The 19,671-nt window shown below is 37.7% G+C and overlaps 1 protein-coding gene across 19 annotated transcripts in view; it reads left to right on the top strand.

The window, feature by feature from the left end:
* Positions 1-19,671, top strand: part of LOC101738175 (spectrin beta chain) — an 82,203-nt gene that overhangs the window by 25,413 nt on the left and 37,119 nt on the right. For 17 of the 19 annotated variants that reach the window (XM_062673728.1, XM_062673726.1, XM_062673724.1 and 14 more), the window contains exons 2-16: positions 4,052-4,226; positions 6,798-6,949; positions 8,631-8,804; positions 9,331-9,619; positions 10,013-10,184; positions 10,936-11,064; positions 11,814-12,026; positions 12,736-12,933; positions 13,745-13,874; positions 14,837-14,986; positions 15,608-15,747; positions 16,839-16,963; positions 17,705-17,835; positions 18,466-18,611; positions 19,100-19,223. In XM_062673728.1, coding sequence (XP_062529712.1) covers positions 4,091-4,226; positions 6,798-6,949; positions 8,631-8,804; positions 9,331-9,619; positions 10,013-10,184; positions 10,936-11,064; positions 11,814-12,026; positions 12,736-12,933; positions 13,745-13,874; positions 14,837-14,986; positions 15,608-15,747; positions 16,839-16,963; positions 17,705-17,835; positions 18,466-18,611; positions 19,100-19,223 — 2,409 coding nt within the window. In that variant the 5' untranslated portion in view covers positions 4,052-4,090. Of the gene's footprint in view, positions 1-3,598; positions 3,815-4,051; positions 4,227-5,930; positions 6,106-6,797; positions 6,950-8,630; positions 8,805-9,330; positions 9,620-10,012; positions 10,185-10,935; positions 11,065-11,813; positions 12,027-12,735; positions 12,934-13,744; positions 13,875-14,836; positions 14,987-15,607; positions 15,748-16,838; positions 16,964-17,704; positions 17,836-18,465; positions 18,612-19,099; positions 19,224-19,671 lie in introns of those variants that run through there. The other 2 variants (XM_062673714.1, XM_062673717.1) reach the window with 2 other exon arrangements.

The following is a 19,671-nucleotide window of genomic DNA, read 5'->3' as shown; positions in this document are numbered from 1 at the left end:
AAGTAGCTGTGCTTGTATTTTTACCTATTGTTTACCTAGATTCAACTATTGCAAATGTCTATATGTTTTTTAAATAATTTTTAACGTTAAAAAACAAAAACAAAAAGCCCGCTGAGTTTGTTTCGCCGGTTCTTCTCAGGACTGTGGCTTTTTTGGAACCGGTGATAGAGTTAACATTGTTATTTATATTTTGACATTCAACAAGTGTGTTATACTGACATCTAAGTTGAAATAAATGATTTTGAATTTGAATATCATATCTCACTCATATTATCTCAACTCATATCAAACTCATATCTCAAGGTGGGTGGCGGCATTTACGTTGTAAATGTCTATAGGCTCCGGTGACCACTTAACTCCAGGTTGGCTGTGAGCTCGTCCACCCATCTATGCAATAAAAAATAATAATAATAAAATATGTTTCTACTTACTTCTGTGATTACGACACAACGTTTATAAGTAATCGTGCAGCACGGTTGGTGGTTTACAAGTCACGTGATGGAAAGTGCACACGGCCATATTAAAACACTGTGGTGTATTCAGATGTATTTGGTAGGGCGTGTTTTTATGGTCTCTTCGTTAAATGACAAAAAACACAACAACAATTTTGATCTTTTCCGTACGTCAATCATATTAAATTCAGAGACATTGCTTTGATGGGTGGACGAGCATACAGCCCACCTGGTGTGAAGTGGTTACTGGAGCCTATAGACATCTAAGATGTAAATGCGTCACCCACCTTGAGATATCAGTTTTAAGGCCTCGTATAGTTACAACGGCTTTCCCGTCCTTCAAACCGAAACGCATTACTGCTTCACAACAGAAATAGGCAAGGTGGTGGTACCTACCCGCGCGCGGACTCAAGAGATCCTGCCACCAGTAAACTGTATCTGATCTTGGAAGAGTTTCATGGATGGTTTGTGGCGACTTTTTCTGGACCATGGTCTAGATTAGGGTTTTAAGAAGCGAGATCTTTAGTCAGTTATTTAAAAGATGTGTTTGACTTTGTTAGTATAATATATAAGGTATTGTATAAAATAAACGTTTAGGTCGTCTCATTTCATTTTACAACGTCATGTTGAAATTAGAAAATTGAACCCATAGACTATATGTAGACTAGACGACTAGACCTATAGACTCATGGTGTGATGAGTATACCTCTAGTTTATAATTTAATATAATCTATGTACCTAAGTCAGTGATTCCTGGTCTATGATAAGACTCTCTCAATTAGAAACTACGTTTTGTAAAACAAAACCGCTACCTATATTTTCATTTAATCCCACAAGTCACAAAGCAAAACGCATTAAGGGGAAATATCACCTATAATAATATATGTAACCTCTATACAAATTATCTTAAAAGAGGTTAATTTTTTATAAAGATGACATAAATGAAAATTGGAATACTGAAAGATTAGAAAGAACATAAGAAATATAAAAACATTTTTTTTAATTGTAAAATATAAAAAACATAAAAAAAAGTGGTGAAGCAATAGCTTTAAATGTTGTTTCTCTTTAAAAGAGCAACTCAATTTGTGCTATAGTTTTACTAAGATAAACTGTATTTTGATGTAAATAAAAGTTACACGTATATAAAAATGATACGGAGAAACAATCGTTAGTTAATAAAATTTACTCGTCTTTATCGTAAAATTTTTCGTTCGCAAGCAAAAACGTGAGAAATCGTCGTTTGGTTTTTATAACCGCGCTTACGCAAATGTTTATAAATTGCGACTGTCTAATAATAATACTCTGAAGATTTACATCCGCTTGCGTTGCTTTTTCCATCAGCACACAATTTGTATTTCGACTGGGACTAATTTTATATGAATATGATGACTTTAATAATATAACGCTTAGTTTTTTAATTAATAAATCTAGAAACATTCATTCGAGATATTCGTATTAAAATGTTTATTCATTGTGAATTGTTGGGTGTGTTTCGTGGTCGTGTCCGTAAATTCTTAAGCGCCACATAAATAAATAAATAAAACTTGAGAGATGTCAAGGGACACCCGGATGGAACGAAGTTCCTTTCGATTAATTACTGAAGGAATTATAATATTTTTTTTTTTTTTTAAGTTATAATAAATAAATTTTTATTATTAACAAATATAATGTTATATAAACTTAATCAGTAGGCTCAATTTTCGTAATCATGCGACGCCGCACAGCTTACAATAGCTTACTATAGCAAAAAGTGTCGTAACAACTTTTCGTAAGAATTTTTTCCGTCTAGCCCCCTTTCACAACGCGCGATAAGAAACTTCGTTCCAATAAATAAATAACAGATAATAAGTTTTGCAGAATAATGGCATCTAGCCGCGTGGGCTTACAATAAAAGCGCATCGTAATTGTAATCAGTAATTATGCAAATTTTGTAGATTTACATAAAGGGTGAAAGTCAATTGCGAGCACGCGCTGAGTACGTACGCACTTAGATAATTTAGTACCTGACTGGGATTGAAATTACTATCTCAGTCCCATTCATTAATGGACTACAATAATTACGATTTACGAATCTGTAATTACCGAAACAGGACGTACGAACCATGGACGGAATTCTATTCATAAATGCGTGAATTGTTACGAGATTCGAAATCCAAACTTGTGTGTGAGTCATACCGAACGCTCCGTTTGTTATTAGTAGCCCAGTTTGTTATATCTGAAAGTATATTTAAGGTTTAGGTACGTTCTTGTTAAACGAATATAATTCAACACGTTCCCGAAATAAGGTTTTTTTTTACTCGATTATCTTGAAGGGACTATAGAAGTGTGTAAAGTGGTGATTACTAGAATTATAGTTCTCAAATTTTTATGCCAAAACAAAAATGTCAGTGTGTAATTGATTTATCGTGAGCATTTTGCAGCACGAGAACCTCGACAAAGTCCTTAAACAAAAGACAGAGAGTGCAAAAGTCCTTAACGCTCCGGAAGAATACAGAAGGTTATGCCGTTGACAGAATTGAACAGTTCTCGATGATACAATTGTTTCATCATAGGAATTGTAATTGTAATTCGCCTTTCCGATATGTTTATTATCATGAATTTTTATTTATGTTTGCGACTCGGGAAAAACGAAGAAAATAATAATAATATACTTATTTGAGTGCGAATTCTTATTATGGAATATTTAGCAATAAGAATTTTATGAAGGCCTAGCCGGACCTATTCTGACATATTCTGAGTCAAGTGACTGATTATATATTGCTTATTCTTTTTTTTTTATTGCTTAGATGGGTGGACGAGCTTACAGTCCACCTGGTGTTAAGTTGTTACTGGAGCCCATAGACATCTACGACGTAAATGCGCCACCCACCTTAAGATAAATAAGGTGTTGGTACCCACCCGTGCGGACTCACAAGAGGTCATACCACCAGTATTCTTGTCAAAATGTCACAAACTCCCCCATTTTTACCGCGAATTTGAATAGTAGAACGGTCTTTACAAATAATACGAATTCGACTTTGACCTCAAACAAATCTCTTAATTCTCTCTAAAACAAATTGAAATCTGTTCAGTGGCAGTGGTCATAAAGCCTAGTTTTATAAAAAAAAAGAAAATATAAAAGAAAAAAACCGCGTGTTTCATTTTCCATAGTACATACAAGTCGAACGAAGCGGCTTAGGTGTGGCAGCGAGTCTCTTCAGAACGTTAATACATATCTAATCTTATCAACCGGAATGATGTCATTTATAAATAACAAAAATATACAGTGCAGTGATGAATCGTAGCAATGTGGTTTTGTATGGATTATTTAAAATTGTGATTAGCCAATTCCCTAAATTGTTAGTAAATTGTATGTAACAAATGTAAGTCTGTTAAAATTTTAGGCAACATTAATAATCGTATTATCAGTTTTACGTGAAATAAATTTTAAAAAGTGATACTAATCTAAAATGATTTATTAGAAAAATAAATTCAACACACGGAAAGTGTACGAAAGTGTTGTTACGACAAATATCAATAGATACGTATAATACGTTGACGGAATAGCTAATACGAGTATGATATCAAGTCACGTGACTCGTATTCTTCTGTTGTTGCAGAGTTCCGAGCGTGGCGTGGTGAGGCTATAGTTGGTCGCGATGACGACCGACATCTCGGTGTCCCGATGGGACCCGTCCGTCGGCCACGGACAGGAGATCATTGATGAAATCGAGTACGACGGCGGAAATTCATCGTCGAGGTTATTCGAACGATCGCGCATTAAAGCGCTTGCAGGTAATGTAACATTTCTATTATCCAAATATACTCAATTATATAAATTTGCGACTAGGTACAGAATACGAATTTAACCAGTCGTTTTTGATGAAGTAGTAAACAAATTTCCCTACCTATGCTGATAGCCTTGAGAGGCTATTTCAGCTTTAACCTAGCGTATAGGTGAGCTCTTGGTGCTCAAACCGGAAGTGTTGCTAACACTGCCCCTAGTAAGAGCAGTGCTTCGCAGAATCTACCACCGGATCGGAAACGCGACCCACTGAGACGATCCAGCGAAAAACTCAGTGGGCTGTGTCTATAGGTTAATTTACTCGTCGAGGACGGTGATCGGTGCTTGAGGTACCTAAAAGCATCTTACTCAATGGCAGTTCCTCTTGGCATATTCTTAATGATAAACAAATGACGCTTTCCAATTGGAATTTAATCGCCTAATTGGTGTAGTGGTTCGATTCTCGTTCGGAGTCCAGTACAGTCGATAAAAAATTCATCATTCGGTGTCTAGGTGTAGTTGTCTCATATATGTGTCCTCTGTATCCATACTACAGAAGAAAGTTCTAGCCCGTTGAGGGTGAAATGTTGAATAAGCAATAGATATTATCTTTTTTTTTTTATTGCTTTGATGGGTGGACGAGCTCACAGCTCACCTGGTGTTAAGTGGTTACTGGAGCCCATAGACATCTACAACGTAAATGCGCCACTCACCTCGAGATATAAGTTCTAAGGTCTCAGTATAGTTACAACGGCTACCCCACACTTCGAACCGAAACGCATTACTGCTTCACGGCGGAAATAGGCGGGGCTATCTAGTTATACATTCTTTATTCATTTAGAAAAAAGATTTATGCATTAACTATAATTTTAGTAGTGAAGGTTACCCACTTGCTGCAACTAATAATGTCATAAAACCCATCGCCATATGTATATATAATTCGATAAGAAATCATTTTTGATGTGATGCAACTGAACCGAACACTTCACTTAACTGATATAACATAACAAATAAACACACGTTTGCCGATACAAAATATCGGTGGATGAAGAAAACTGGATGAGTCGTTCATGGAACTGATGCAGATATATTAAGTTCTTAACAGTAGATAAACTTTTTCAATTGTATTCTATCGCTTATCATGCGTGCGAGATATATTTGCTACAATTTTTAGAGCTACTATTTTAATAAATGAGCAACTCATAGTAGAGGAGGACACACAGATCTGGTTAGAATCTTACCTGTACGTACATACGTGTACTGTTCATTGTATTATATTATTCATTACACAATACACACATTATAACGTCGATGAATTTATCATTTGCATTAGCAATAGCTTCCGTTTTTCCTTGTTAAAAAATCAGGAGTTTACAACAATTGTTGCAAATTAAATGTAAAATATATATTACCGAATCGTTTGAATTTTGAACTATTATATTTAACGTAGATACCTTTATCAGCAAGGTGTCTGTTATCTTAACGTATGAATTTTCTCGTTTATCCAATAACAGCGTAGTTTTTATATTTAATAGAAACGAGATAGTAACTAACTGGTTATTTGTTCGATACGTACGTGAACAGTTTTGTTCACAATATTGATTTTGATGCACGAAATTATTCTGTTCTAATGTTAATAAAGTTAATTAAATAAACCGGTCCCTTAGTTGTCAGCATCTGACTTGTTCGTATCGAATATCCTTGTCCAGTGGGCAGTTGGATTTTGTCGCTCTAATTCCTCTCGTCTTTCGTTTGCTGCCATGCTTCAGTCGCCTCGTGGTGCTGGCGACATGACATCCACCGAGTGTTACGATCTCATAAAAAAGGGAGTAGATGTAGAGGTGCCAGGATTAGAAGTGTATTATGACAAAGTCGTGTCAGAGTTGAGAGGTCAGTTTGTGATGTGCCTTATCGATATTGTGATTTTATGTTGTTCAAATAATTATTGTTGATACTATGATTGTAAATGTAGCGTAAAGTGAGTCAGTTTTATTTTAATCGATGGATACAATTACGTTTTATTGTTTTCGTTATTGTGTTTTTTTTTTCTAATACATTTCAATAGGGATGGGGTAAGTTATTGGTTGATTCAAGTGACAAGTGAGTTGGTACTGTGATTTTTTTTTATGTTTAGAAAGATAATGAGGTAGTTCAGTTAAGACCTAAGCTTTACGCTCTGAAGCGTGCGACCAGCCACCTGATCCCCATCTCGTATTACCAGTATTATATTCGGAATTCAACACCTAGGGCCGTATTGTCTTGTTTGATTTATTACAATGGAGTCGTCGACGATGAACGGGCGCGACCATCCTCCACTGCCCGAGAAGAAGGCAGGACGACCGCCTATCTGGTCTCCCCGCCGCGGACGACCCCACTGGCGGTTATTATGTTAACATTCGCTGGAATTTTACTTATACTTCTATTAATAGCTATGCGTGTACTTTACATTAATTACTTTAATGTTTCCTTAGGTTTGTTTAACGTAAATCAACATGAAACACATTAATAATTGTTTCTCTAAATATATGCCGTACTTATTCTGTAAATTACCTGATAGCATAATGTCCGTACTTTTATTACAGACGAACGAGAGAGCGTGCAAAAGAAGACATTTCAAAAATGGGTGAACTCACATTTAGTTCGCGTCGGGTTCCGAATTGGGGATCTGTACGTCGATATGAGAGATGGAAAGATGCTTATCAGACTACTCGAGGTGCTGTCTGGAGAGAGACTGGTATGTTTAAGTTAGAATCTATATATTAATACGCGAAGCAAAAACTTTGTATATCTTTTTACGAGAATTGCGCCGACGGAGGAGTATGAAATTCTCCACACTTATAGAGAATATAGAGAAGAAGTGCACACTGATAATATTTTTTTTAAATAATGCATACAAGATACATTTAATCAATAAAGAAAACATTACACACACTACATGTATTTGACACACACACACGCATGCATACTATTTATTTATTGTCAAACTTTTGTTCTTGACGTCTGTGGTCAAATTGAGAATATATTAAATTATAATAAAGAAATATAGTCAAAGAATTATAGTCGAATTTCGACTACTGCGGGACCACTAGTCTTAATAAAAATTCATAAAATTACGCACGTAGGCTATGTTTGCAGCGAGAGACCAATACTCAGTTATTGCTCAAATACGTCCTTATATGTGTGTGCGTTGCGCATACTGTTATTAATTCAGTCAATATTGTGAAACTTATGGGTGACAGTTATTTGGGTTTGCTAGGTTTTCAACATTAGCGATACGAACTTATAAGATCAGTGGTTTTTGTATAAGCGCTATTCATCATGTGCATATCACAAGCCTTAGTCATTTTTATTAAATAAAAAATAAATAATTGAAATACGGAAATAATATAAAATAAAGAGCGGTACATAATAAATATAACATATAAAAATAATATCCACAGTGATATTTACCTTAATGCCGCCTACCACAGGTTTTCCGCCGTTATTTATAGAATCACAAGAGGAATTTATTTGTAAGATACAATTTTGGATTTTAGTTTGAAGCCGTCGGTTACATACTGGATGGCGGTTGCTAAAATAAACTTAAACGTTTGTATATATGTATATCGGTCACGGATCGTTATAGTTTTACGTTATGATTTTCTAAACTAAAATTTAAGTGGAATCGTATTATTTTGGACAATATAAAAAAACCGTTTTTAATAACGTGCAAATAACATTAGTATATAATGTAGTTTAAGAGTATGTAATTTCTCTGTAATTATTTTTATATTTTCACTCAGTGGGAAACTCCCATTGTTTCATATTCACTGACTGATTATATTCTAGTAACTTCAATATTTAGATTCAATTCAATATTTAGATATTCTGTTACTGTTGTGACTCACCGAAATAAATAAATCCAAGACTTCATCGAACGATTTAAAGAGTGTTCGCTATTAATTAAATTGATATATTAATCTCAATTAAAATAAATTAAGACAGAAGAAAATTTAATAGAAGTAGGCATAAATAATCTCACTTCTTGGTTGTTATGCCATTTACAAGTAACTAATCTTAAAAATTAAATTTAAATTAATAAATTAATTAATTAAATAATTATTTAAATAAACAATTAATTTAAATTAATTAGGTTGTGGTTCGGTTTGCGTCCCTACGAAATATTTATTATATCCTTCTTGAGAATCTGAGCAGCCTAGTAACTAGTACAATGAAAATCAATACAGCATTAGAGTCGCCCTCCTGGCTGAGCCTTTCCTCGCCCACCTGTCCTGGTGAAACTGGAAAGGCCTCCGGGCCACCAGTAATCCTTCAATAATAATAAAAAAAAGTATTAGAGTAGTTAGAAGTAGTATAAATAAGACGAACGCCACTAATGACGGTAGTTTCATATTTCAATGATCGTCTTTCCGCAGCCTCGTCCAACAAAAGGCAAAATGCGTATCCACTGCTTGGAGAACGTGGACAAGGCGCTTCAGTTTCTGCGCGAACAAAGAGTGCACCTGGAGAACATGGGGTCCCATGACATCGTCGACGGCAACCCTAGGCTCAGTCTTGGTCTCATCTGGACTATCATTCTGCGCTTCCAGGTAAGAAAACAAAATACGAACCTTATATTATTAGTACGATAATTAATTGATTTTTAGTAAAATTCCACTTTCAACATACCTATACGTATGATCTCTGGTAGTATAGCCAGCCGTACTATAGAGATCCTGAGACGAATGGAAGGCAAGAATGCTTAGGATCGATCTGATGAATTTGAGTAAAAGAAGGTCATTGAGGAGAGAATAATGAATTAGTTAGGAGGTTATATAGTATCAGTGGCTAAACTTGGGTTTAATTCCCAAATTCCTAGAACAGAATTTCGAAATACAGCCGTATTATAGATATCCTAAGACGAATGGAAGGCAAGAATGTTGAGATTGGTCTGATGAATTTGAGTAAAATAAGGTCATTGAGGAGAGAATAATGAGGTTATATAGTATCAGTGGCTAAACTTGGATCTTGTTCCCAAATTCCTTGAATAGAATTTCATATAATGCATATAATACATTCACAATGCATCGATTACATTATTCCGTAATTTGATCTGTAAATGTTTTATTTTTCAAGATCCAAGACATTACAATCGAAGAAACCGACAACAAGGAAACGAAATCGGCGAAGGACGCTCTCCTTCTTTGGTGTCAAATGAAGACGGCGGGTTATAACAACGTGAACGTCCGCAACTTCACGACGTCCTGGCGGGACGGGTTGGCGTTCAACGCGATCATACACAAGCACAGGCCCGACCTTGTTCAGTTCGAGAAACTGCACAGGAGCAACCCTATCCACAACCTTAACAACGCCTTCAACGTTGCCGAGGAAAAGCTTGGACTCACCAAGTTGCTTGACGCGGAAGGTCAGTTACGAGTTCTCTTTTTTTTTTTTGCTTCGATGAGTGGTAGAGCTCACAGCCCACCTGGTGTTAAGTGGTTACTGGAGCCCTTAGACATCTACGACGTAAATGCGCCACCCACCTTGAGATATAAGTTCCAAGGTCTATGTATAGTTACAGCGGCTGTCCCGCCCTTCAAACCGAAACGCGCTACTGCTTCACGGCAGAAATAGGCAGGGTGGTGGTACCTACCCGTGCGGACTCACAAGAGGTCTGAGGGTGGACTAGCTCACAGCCCACCTGGTGTTAAGTGGTTACTGGAGCCCATAGACATTTACGACGTAAATGCGCCACCCCCCTTGAGATATACTATTCACGTGACTTAAATTGAATGACTAAAATGATGTTCACCAACAGACATCGCTGTCGACCATCCCGACGAGAAGTCCATCATCACGTACGTGGTGACGTACTATCACTACTTCAGCAAGATGAAGCAGGAGACAGTCCAAGGCAAGAGGATCGGAAAGGTCGTCGGTATCGCGATGGAAAACGACAAGATGATGCAGGAATACGAGTCGCTCACCAGGTCAGTCACGGTGACCGTTGAAAGTTGTGAAGTGAACAACCACAAACTTGTTGTGCCGATGAGTAGGTTACATAAGATACGAAATTCATTCGGGTGTTTGTCTGTGCGCCTGTACAACAAAATCCCACAAGATGTTCAGAACCTACATATGCATAGGTTTAAGAAAACTATTAAAGAACATCTGTGCAATAAAGCTTACTATAAAGTCAATGATTATCTAGAAGATTGCACAAAGTGGGAATGAGTTGCTCGCTCCAGGCATTTTAATATTGCAATCATTGTTACGTTGTTCATTGTAAAAATGAATATATAAAAAAATTATCTAATATATATATTTTTATCTAATATTAACAAAAAAAGACATGCCCGCTGAGTTTCTTGCGTTTTTGTGAATTGGCGGTAGTTCTTTTGACGTTCAACAAGTTATGTACTTTCATTTATGTTGAGTAAATTTTTTTTGATTTGATTTGATTTGAGTTCGTGTGCCAGTTATCGCGATAAACGTTATTAAGGTAGCATCAGTGATTCAGTGGATAAGGCGATGGTCATAGATAGTAACATAGAGAATACCTTCTACCGACATGAAGCCAATGTTTCCATTACATTGTAAAATGGCTATCGTAACTTTTAATGCGTTTTGTTTGTTATATCCCACAAGACAATTTTTATTAATTCAATTAATTTTATGAATTATTAAGTTAATTTTAACATACAATTTAAATAAATAGATAAATATTATTTTTATTCACAGCGATCTCCTGCAGTGGATCGAGCGAACAATCGAGGCGCTCGGCGACAGAACATTCGCGAACTCTCTGGAGGGAGTGCGTCAACAATTGATTCAGTTCGCGAACTATCGCACCGTCGAGAAACCGCCTAAGTATGTGTTGTCGAGCTATGTGGGACATGAGAGCGTGGAAACTGGTCCAGATGTGTGATTGAATGAATATATTTGCAAGTATTCATTATCTGATTTTAACCTTTTTTTTGTCTGTTTTCGTTCGGGTTCCACGCGAAAAATACAAGCTGAATTTTAAGTATGCTGTGTTGTACAAAGCTTAACATGGTTCAATCTAAAGTTGGCACACTTCTTATTGACATTTAAAATATATTAAAAATTTCAAATAGTGAATGTTGAAAAAGCATGTTACATGTCCATAATACGGTTAGTGTGGTGTGGAAGCGTAGAGAGAAGATACATGTGACTAGGAGATGTATGGAAATGGTAGTGCAGGAAGAGGTCGGCCGAAGAAGACATGAATGGAGTGTGTGAATGACGATATGAGAGAGAGGAATGAGTGTTGAGATGGCGACTGATAGAAGATAATGGAATAGAATAATTTGCTGTACCGGCCCCACCTATATGCCTATTTCTGCCGTGAAGCAGTAATGCGTTTCGGTTTGAAGGGTGGGACAGCTGTTGTAACTATACTTGAGACTTTAGAACTTATATCTCAAGGTGGGTGTCGTAGATGTCTATGGGCTCCAGTAACCACTTAACACCAGGTGGGCTGTGAGCTCGTCCGCCCATATAAGCAAAAAAAAAATCTAATCGGATAAGGTGGAGAAAAAGAAGTAAATGTTGAGTAAACGAAATTCCTATATCTTAATGTTATGTTATGTGTCCAGGTTCGTGGAGAAGGGCAACCTGGAGGTGCTGCTGTTCACGCTGCAGTCGCGCATGCGCGCCGCCAACCAGCGCCCGTACACGCCGCGCGAGGGCCGCATGATCCACGACATCAACCGCGCCTGGGAGACGCTGGAGAAGGCCGAGCACGAGCGGGAGCTGGCGCTGCGGGAGGAGCTCATCCGCCAGGAGAAGCTCGAGCAGCTCGCCGCCAGGTCTCTCTTACTTCACACACAATAACATATACATTAGATAAATAGCTCACAGTATGCTAAGTGTTAAATGGTAGCCGGGGCTCCTGGATAGATATGACGTCATCAGATAAAGCGGCTTGGCGGCATGAGCAGTTCACGCTTGCAACGTTAACTATAATTCGAGGCGGATGGTGAGGTGCTCCCTCCTTCACGCCCGACATTGAACTCGGGCGCTTTACTTTGACATCAAGTCGTCTCCCCTGCTGGTCAGTGCAGATAATTTTAAGTGCGTGCTAGAAAGTTGATAGTTAGAAAAATTATGAGTCACACATTGATACTTGACTACTTAACGTGGTTAAATACGACACGTTTTGTCTATTAGCTTGAAAAATAAAAGGACTATTGTAAACAGAATTTCATATTATATCTGAACGGTACATATCTATTTGTTGTATGTATATATTTTCTATATTAATGTATTGTCAATAGTATTTCTGCTATATTTTTATATTTTCCAGAATTTTTCTAAATTAAACGGTTGTCTGGAAGAGATCGCTTTTAGCGATAAGACTGCCTATTGTACAAATCTATCTGCTTTTTCACTGTTTTTGAATGTAAATTGTGTTTTGATGTGCAATAAAGTGTATTTATCCTCTCTCTCTAAACGGAATGTGTGTCCAGTTCAAATGCTACTACAAAAGCGTTACTTACTATATTGATTATTGCACAGATTCAACCGTAAAGCTCAGATGCGCGAGACCTGGCTGTCGGAGAACCAGCGCCTGGTGAGCCAGGACAACTTCGGGTTCGACCTGGCGGCCGTGGAAGCCGCCGCCAAGAAGCACGAGGCCATCGAGACCGACATCTTCGCGTACGAGGAGCGCGTGCAGGCCGTCGTCGCCGTCTGCTCGGAGCTGCAGGCCGAGAGGTCACTCTTTGTCTCACTCTAAACTTGGCCGTGATCACAGTACAATCAGCTTTCAACAAAACAACTCTAATTTCTACTTATCTCATCTATACTTAATATATAAATGAATATGCAATTTCGAAAAGGGTACATGTCGCATATTTTGTCAAATACGTTTTTGAAGTTATACTTCTTTGGGTGCGTTATGAAAAATTGATGAGAGTGAAATTTTACGATGCGCGCGCATCGTGACACAAAATTAACAGAATGAAGTTGACTGGTACAGCTAGTTGCTGATATAATCAGAATTATATACCCTATAAACATAATAAATAACATCGTGTAATAAAAATCAAACCAGCAAATTTTTTATGCGTAATTACTGGTGGTAAGACCTCTTGTAAGTCCGCACGGGTAGGTACCACCACCCTGCCTATTTCTGTCGTGAAGCAGTAATGCGTTTCGGTTTGAAGGGTGGGGCAGCCGTTGTAACTATACTGAGACCTTAGAACTTATATCTCAAGGTGGGTGGCGGCATTTACGTTGTAGAAGTCTATGGGCCTCAGTAACCACTTAGCACCAGGTGGGCTCGTCCAACCATCTATGCATAAAAAAAAAAGAATTTACTGCATGTAAAATATTTCGGAGTCTGAGTTTTCGTGCTATCCTAGTCAAAAAAATGTATGTTTAAAAAAACAGTTAAATAAAACAAAGTTCATTAATGGAGGCCAATTTTTTATTATTACCATGTCACAATTAGTTTAGCGATTAAGTTAAAAAACATAATAACGCAAAATAAATAAATAAAAATTGTGAAACGTCATTAATGCAGGTACCACGACATCGAGCGTGTGTGCGCGCGGCGCGACAACGTGCTGCGCCTGTGGGCCTACCTGCTGGAGCTGCTGCGGGCGCGCCGGGCTCGACTCGAACTGTCCCTGCAGCTGCAACAGAACTTCCAGGTGAATAGCTCTTCCAGAAGTCCGCTATAGAAGTATTTAACTGCTTTTCTTCTTCTTCTTAGTCGAATACTTCATTGCTGAAGATCGTTCCCTGAAAGCCCTTCGTGGCTATTTGTACCATCAGCTTCCATTCGCTTCGGTTTTTGGCTTCTCTCAAGGCGGTCGCAACAGAGAGTCCAGTGAGCGCAGTTATCTGATCTGACCAATGGTTTGGTGGCCGGCAGCGGGTCGATAAAAAAATAAGCGAACGGGAGAGCAAAAGAAGGACTCAAATGGCCAAAGCTGCGATGAGCAAGCTTACACTATTTAACTACATAACCTCCTAATACCTATTTTATAGGGATGCAACTGGTGAACAGGCATGCTGTGAGCCTTAAAACAATGATGCGTTTCAGTTTGAAATGTAACGACGAAATCTACATGCCTAATGACCCCTATTTTACCTTCAAATTGACGTCTATCCAATTTTTATGTAATTCTTGTAATAATGTAACTTGTTCATGTCAATTGACATTATAATATGATATTTGGAATGATCAATCGGTGCAGGCTTGATCAGTAACACTAACCACAAGAATCTCTTAGACGTGACGGCAATACTTGGCCATGATATATATATCATGGACAGCCGTTATTTCAACATAATTGATCGATTTTTTTAAACTTCATGTCTGAAGTTCTTGCGCTTATCCCACACTGTGTGGGGTCCTCTTATCATGCTGCATAGTGATTAGTATGAATTTACGATCAGTAGTCTTCCTCACGTCAACCTTCCTTAGGTTAGTCTCCAGTAGTAAATTATTGCAACGTAAACTAAACATCTGAAGCTGTGCATTAATATTCTTAACAGAGGCCGTGAGTACCGTACTGTTGAGAAAGCTGATGGAATCGTGTGTTTTATACTTACTATCCATCTAGCACGACTTAGTTTTAATTTTTAAAGATATTTTTTTGTTGAACAGGAAATGCTGTACATCCTCGACTCGATGGAAGAGATCAAGATGCGTCTCTTGACAGACGACTACGGCAAACATTTGATGGGAGTCGAAGATTTATTACAAAAGCATGCGCTGGTTGAAGCCGACATCAACGTACTCGGAGAACGAGTCAAGGTAAAGGACATTTTGATAACTTAACCATTACATTGTAGCGACAGGTAATAGCTATTATTGATACATTTATTGAATTTGATTTTTATAGAAATTGATTCAAGTAATTGACGTTTGTATTTAAATGACGAAGAGATTATGTTGAAGATTTGTGTAATTAAAAAAAGTATTACAAATGCTGATATTTTAGCATCATAATCATAAAATTACTAGAACATACAATAAATAGCCATTAAATCGTTAAAGTTGAAGTGAAAGTGAAACACTAAAACTTAAGGAGAAAATCACTTTACATAAAGACATAATTTTTTAAATTTGATATCACATGTCTTCAATATTTAGTTTTTTTTTTTACTTAATCTGTGTGCCTAGTGTGAGTTTCTGAACGTTCTCGATAGCGTAAAAGTTAACCCATCTTTGTTTGCAGTTGGAACAACGCCCCTAGTGGCAAATGTACGTAAACCATTCCATACAAATATGAGCTAATTTTTACGCTATCGAGTACGTTAAAAAACTCGCACTAAGCACACAGATGGTCTTGAGAGACCACTTCAGCGTAACCTTAACTAGTAGGTGAGCTCACTGTCATTAAGATGTCTTCAGTAACGCGTGTGGGTCGTGCAGGTGGTGGTCGGACAGTCGCAGCGCTTCCTGGAGGGCGAGGGCGGCGCGTACCGGCCGTGCGACCCCGCCGTCACCGTGGACCGCATACAGCAGCTCGAGAACGCGTACGCAGAGCTCGTGCACCTCGCCGTGGAGCGCAGGTGCGTCCCTCAATACCCACTCAGACAATTTTTTTTTTTAGGATTTTATGACCTGGTTACTAAGACCTTTAAGTCATGTTTTATTTTAATTTTAATTATCATGAAAAATGATAATATGGAGTGAAATGTAATGAAATAAAGATGATTAAATTGAGACATTAATCAACTGGGAGGAAATTTAATTAAATGAGATGAGATGATATAGGATGAAATATAATCTTAGTAAAATTGTGGTCATTTGCTGAGACTTTTTCAGTGGACTTTTTGGAGGACCTCGAGCAGTTACATTCAGCGGCTGCGTTTCATTTTCCCACATTTGTGCACTTTCACAGATATTAAACAGCTAATATATCACCGTTATTATACATTTAAATCTGAAGAAACACTAAATAGACAAAATAAAACAAATCACACAACTTCACTCCTCGTGCTCCCGCGAAAAAGTCCACTCTGACTACGCTATAATATAATATAGCTCATAGCATAGTGACAATCTGGAAAAGCTGTTGGTAACAGGCAAGATATGCGGAAGAAGGCCACCATGTCGAAACAGATACGCTCCACTCTCAATACTTCAGTCCACGTTGCTATCCACACAGTCGAGGATAGGCAGAAATGGCGCAAGAGAATACAGGAGAAAGTTGTTAGGGGAGGCCACGACCCTCAGCACTTAGGATTATCGACGCAAGGAGGAGCTCATAGCACAACAATATCGCGCACCATATATTACTATGGACACGTTCACACTGTACTGTACTATATATTATTGGCTAACTATAGGCTGCTATACTATATGGCACTATAGTATAGCGTAGTTTAAAGCAGCTTTACTTGTGTTTGAACGCTTTCGATTCCGCAAGGGTAAGTTCCACCACCCCGCCTATTTCTTTAAGCAGTAATGCGTTTCGGTCTAAAGGGTGGCAGCTGTTGTACTGTAAAAACTGAGATTTCCATCTCGTGTGTCAAGGTGATTGGCAGCATTTACGTTATGATGTCCATAGATCAGCTAATCACTTAATATCAAGTAGGCCATGGCCTCGTCCATCCATCTTAGCAATTAAGAAAACATATTTATTTATTTGGTCTTGTAGAAAGCGTTTGGAGGACAGCCGCAAACTGTGGCAGTTCTACTGGGACATGGCTGATGAAGAGAACTGGATCAAGGAGAAGGAACAGATCGTCTCCGTTGATGACATCGGACACGACCTCACTACCGGTGAGGTTTCGTTTTATTGTGTCAGGGCTGATAGTAAAACAGCCATGCTGCATATTTCTATGAATTTATATTAAATAACATTTGAATTTAGTACAATTGTGGGGAGGCATAAACGACAAAGGGAAGATCTTTCCCGAGCGGGTGATATTGCTCGGTAGACCAACGGTCCAAACGTTGTTGTTCGGAACTTGGATCGGATTTATATTATGTGAGCTTATCTTGAAAATTTCGTAAGCGAGATTCAGGCATCTGTCAAATATCTTGTGTTCGGTGATGGGTACCGCCACACAATCATGATTTAGCCTCCGACTATGATGTCATTTCTATTTTCCCTCACTGTCTGCGGATTTATCTGAATTTGGTCGGTCTATCTGAAAGTTAATGCAAATATAATCACTAGTCTAGATTATATTGTTATTAAAAAATGTGTGCGTGTACTAGTGTACACACGTAAGAAGTGAAACTTCTTTATGGCCTTATTTTTCGAAAAATGATCTACATGCAACTTTCTAGAAATTGGTTAAATAAAGTTAAATTAGATAAAGTTTAAACAAAAGGATTTTATTATCATAGACATGAATACAAAAAAGATGGCGCGTAACGGAAAAATGTGACGCGTAACCGAAAAAGTGACGGTAAATTTTTTTCCAACGCCGATAAAGAAGTTTCACTTCAAAAAATCAAGAGTTCATGAAATAAAAGGTTATCATCAATTGTTTAAAGTATATTTTTTGTCGTCAGTGTACTTGCTGATATCGAAGCACAAGGCGCTGGAGGCCGACGTGCTGGCCCACGAGCCGCAGCTAATGAGCGTGGCGGCGGTCGGCGACGAGCTCATCTCCCAGGGACACTTCGGCGCTGACAGGATCCAAGTAAGGCCTTTAGAAGTGTGAACTTGTATATTTAACTCCAAAACAGGTCATTTATGTATATATTAATACGCGAAGCAAAAACTTTGTACCCCTTTTTACGAAAATTGCGCCGACGGAGGAGTATGAAATTTCCCACACTTATAGAGAATATAGAAGTTGTGCAAAATTTTTAATTTTTTTTTAAATTATGCATAAAAAGTACATTAAATGAATAAAAAAAACATTACACACACTACCATGTATTTAATACACAATACGCATGCATATTATTTGTTTATTGTCAAGCTTGTTTATAGTCTGTGGTCAAATTGAGAGTAGATTAAACATTGTTTGTCTTTAATATTACATATTTGTTTAAAGTGTAGTCTTGGCGAAATCTGTGATTAAAGAAGCGTAATAGTCTTTGACAATAGTACCATAATAGTGTACAAACATAGAACTTTCAATTAATTACAGTCCAATTTCGACTATCGAGGGACCACTAGTTATGATAAAAAGGTATTTTCTAACCTCGTGCCAAATCTCATGTAAATACATTCAGCCATTTGCATGTGATTGAGTACCCAACATGTAGACTGAATGTTACTTATAATATTAGTATAGATTAATATGATAAATGCGTTTCTCTAGGAACGCCTCCGTGACATCCTGTCGCAATGGAACCACCTCCTCGACTTGGTGTCGCTCCGCAAGAGTCGGCTGGACGCCGCCGTGCGCTACCACCAACTGTTTGCTGATGCCGACGACATCGACAACTGGATGCTCGACACCCTCAGGTGAGCGGCACCTTCCATTCATTCACACTCTTTTAAATCTATACATATAAATAAAATTGGAGTGTCTGCTTGTAATATTGAAATAACCGCTTTTTACTACATGCATATGAATATATATACTGTACTTACACCAAAATAAATTTTTTACAATTTTACAATTTTTGTCTGTCTCTCTGTCGGTCTGTCTCTCTGTCGGTCTGTCTCTCTGTCTGTCTGTCTGTTTGTTCCGGCTAATCTCTGGAACGGCTGGACCGATTTTGACGAGACTTTCACTGATAGGTAGCTGATGATATAAGGAGTAACTTAGGTTACTTTTTTAAGACTAGCTTCGCCCCCGCGGCGTCACCCGCGGTACGACAATAACCGCGGGTAACATCGCGGGGTTCAGCTATCAATAATAAAATTTAATGTTTCCGAAGCGAAGCGAGGGCGGGTCGCTAGTACATATATAAATGTGATATAAAAATATAAAACATATTTGTGTACAGATTGGTTTCGTCTGAGGACACCGGCGTTGACGAAGCTCAGGTGCAGAGCCTGCTGAAGAAACATAAGGACGTAACCGACGAACTCAAGAACTACGCCAACGTCATTCAGCAACTGAAGCAACAGGTGAAATTAATGAAATTGATAAATCAAAATATAAACAATAACATGCACCCGCTGTATACTTATCAACGTATATCATAAAGATAATGTATATTATGAAAACTAACATCATAATATTATAAATTACATGGGTCAACACCAAATTTGACTTTGATTGCAAAGCATAAAATTTCGATATTTTAGATTGTAATTAGACAAAAAAAAATACATGGCATCAAACAGTTTGCTTTTGAACTTTGATAAATTGACCACATATGAAATAAAATGCATCAGCATCGTATTTACAAAGTCGTGACATTTTAAGTTTTTCTGGGCTTGTACAAAACACCTGATCGTTGTTTATGACTCGAGTCTCATCTAATGGCACTGTGTAAACTTAAAAACCGCACTCTCATATCGCGGTTTTGTTGAACGTACTAAAATTAATTAAAATTTATAAAAAAAAATTAAA

This window comes from Bombyx mori, chromosome 18, assembly GCF_030269925.1.
Source record: "Bombyx mori chromosome 18, ASM3026992v2".
Taxonomy (NCBI): Eukaryota; Metazoa; Arthropoda; class Insecta; order Lepidoptera; family Bombycidae; genus Bombyx; species Bombyx mori.
This window is presented reverse-complemented; position numbering and strand designations above follow the sequence as displayed.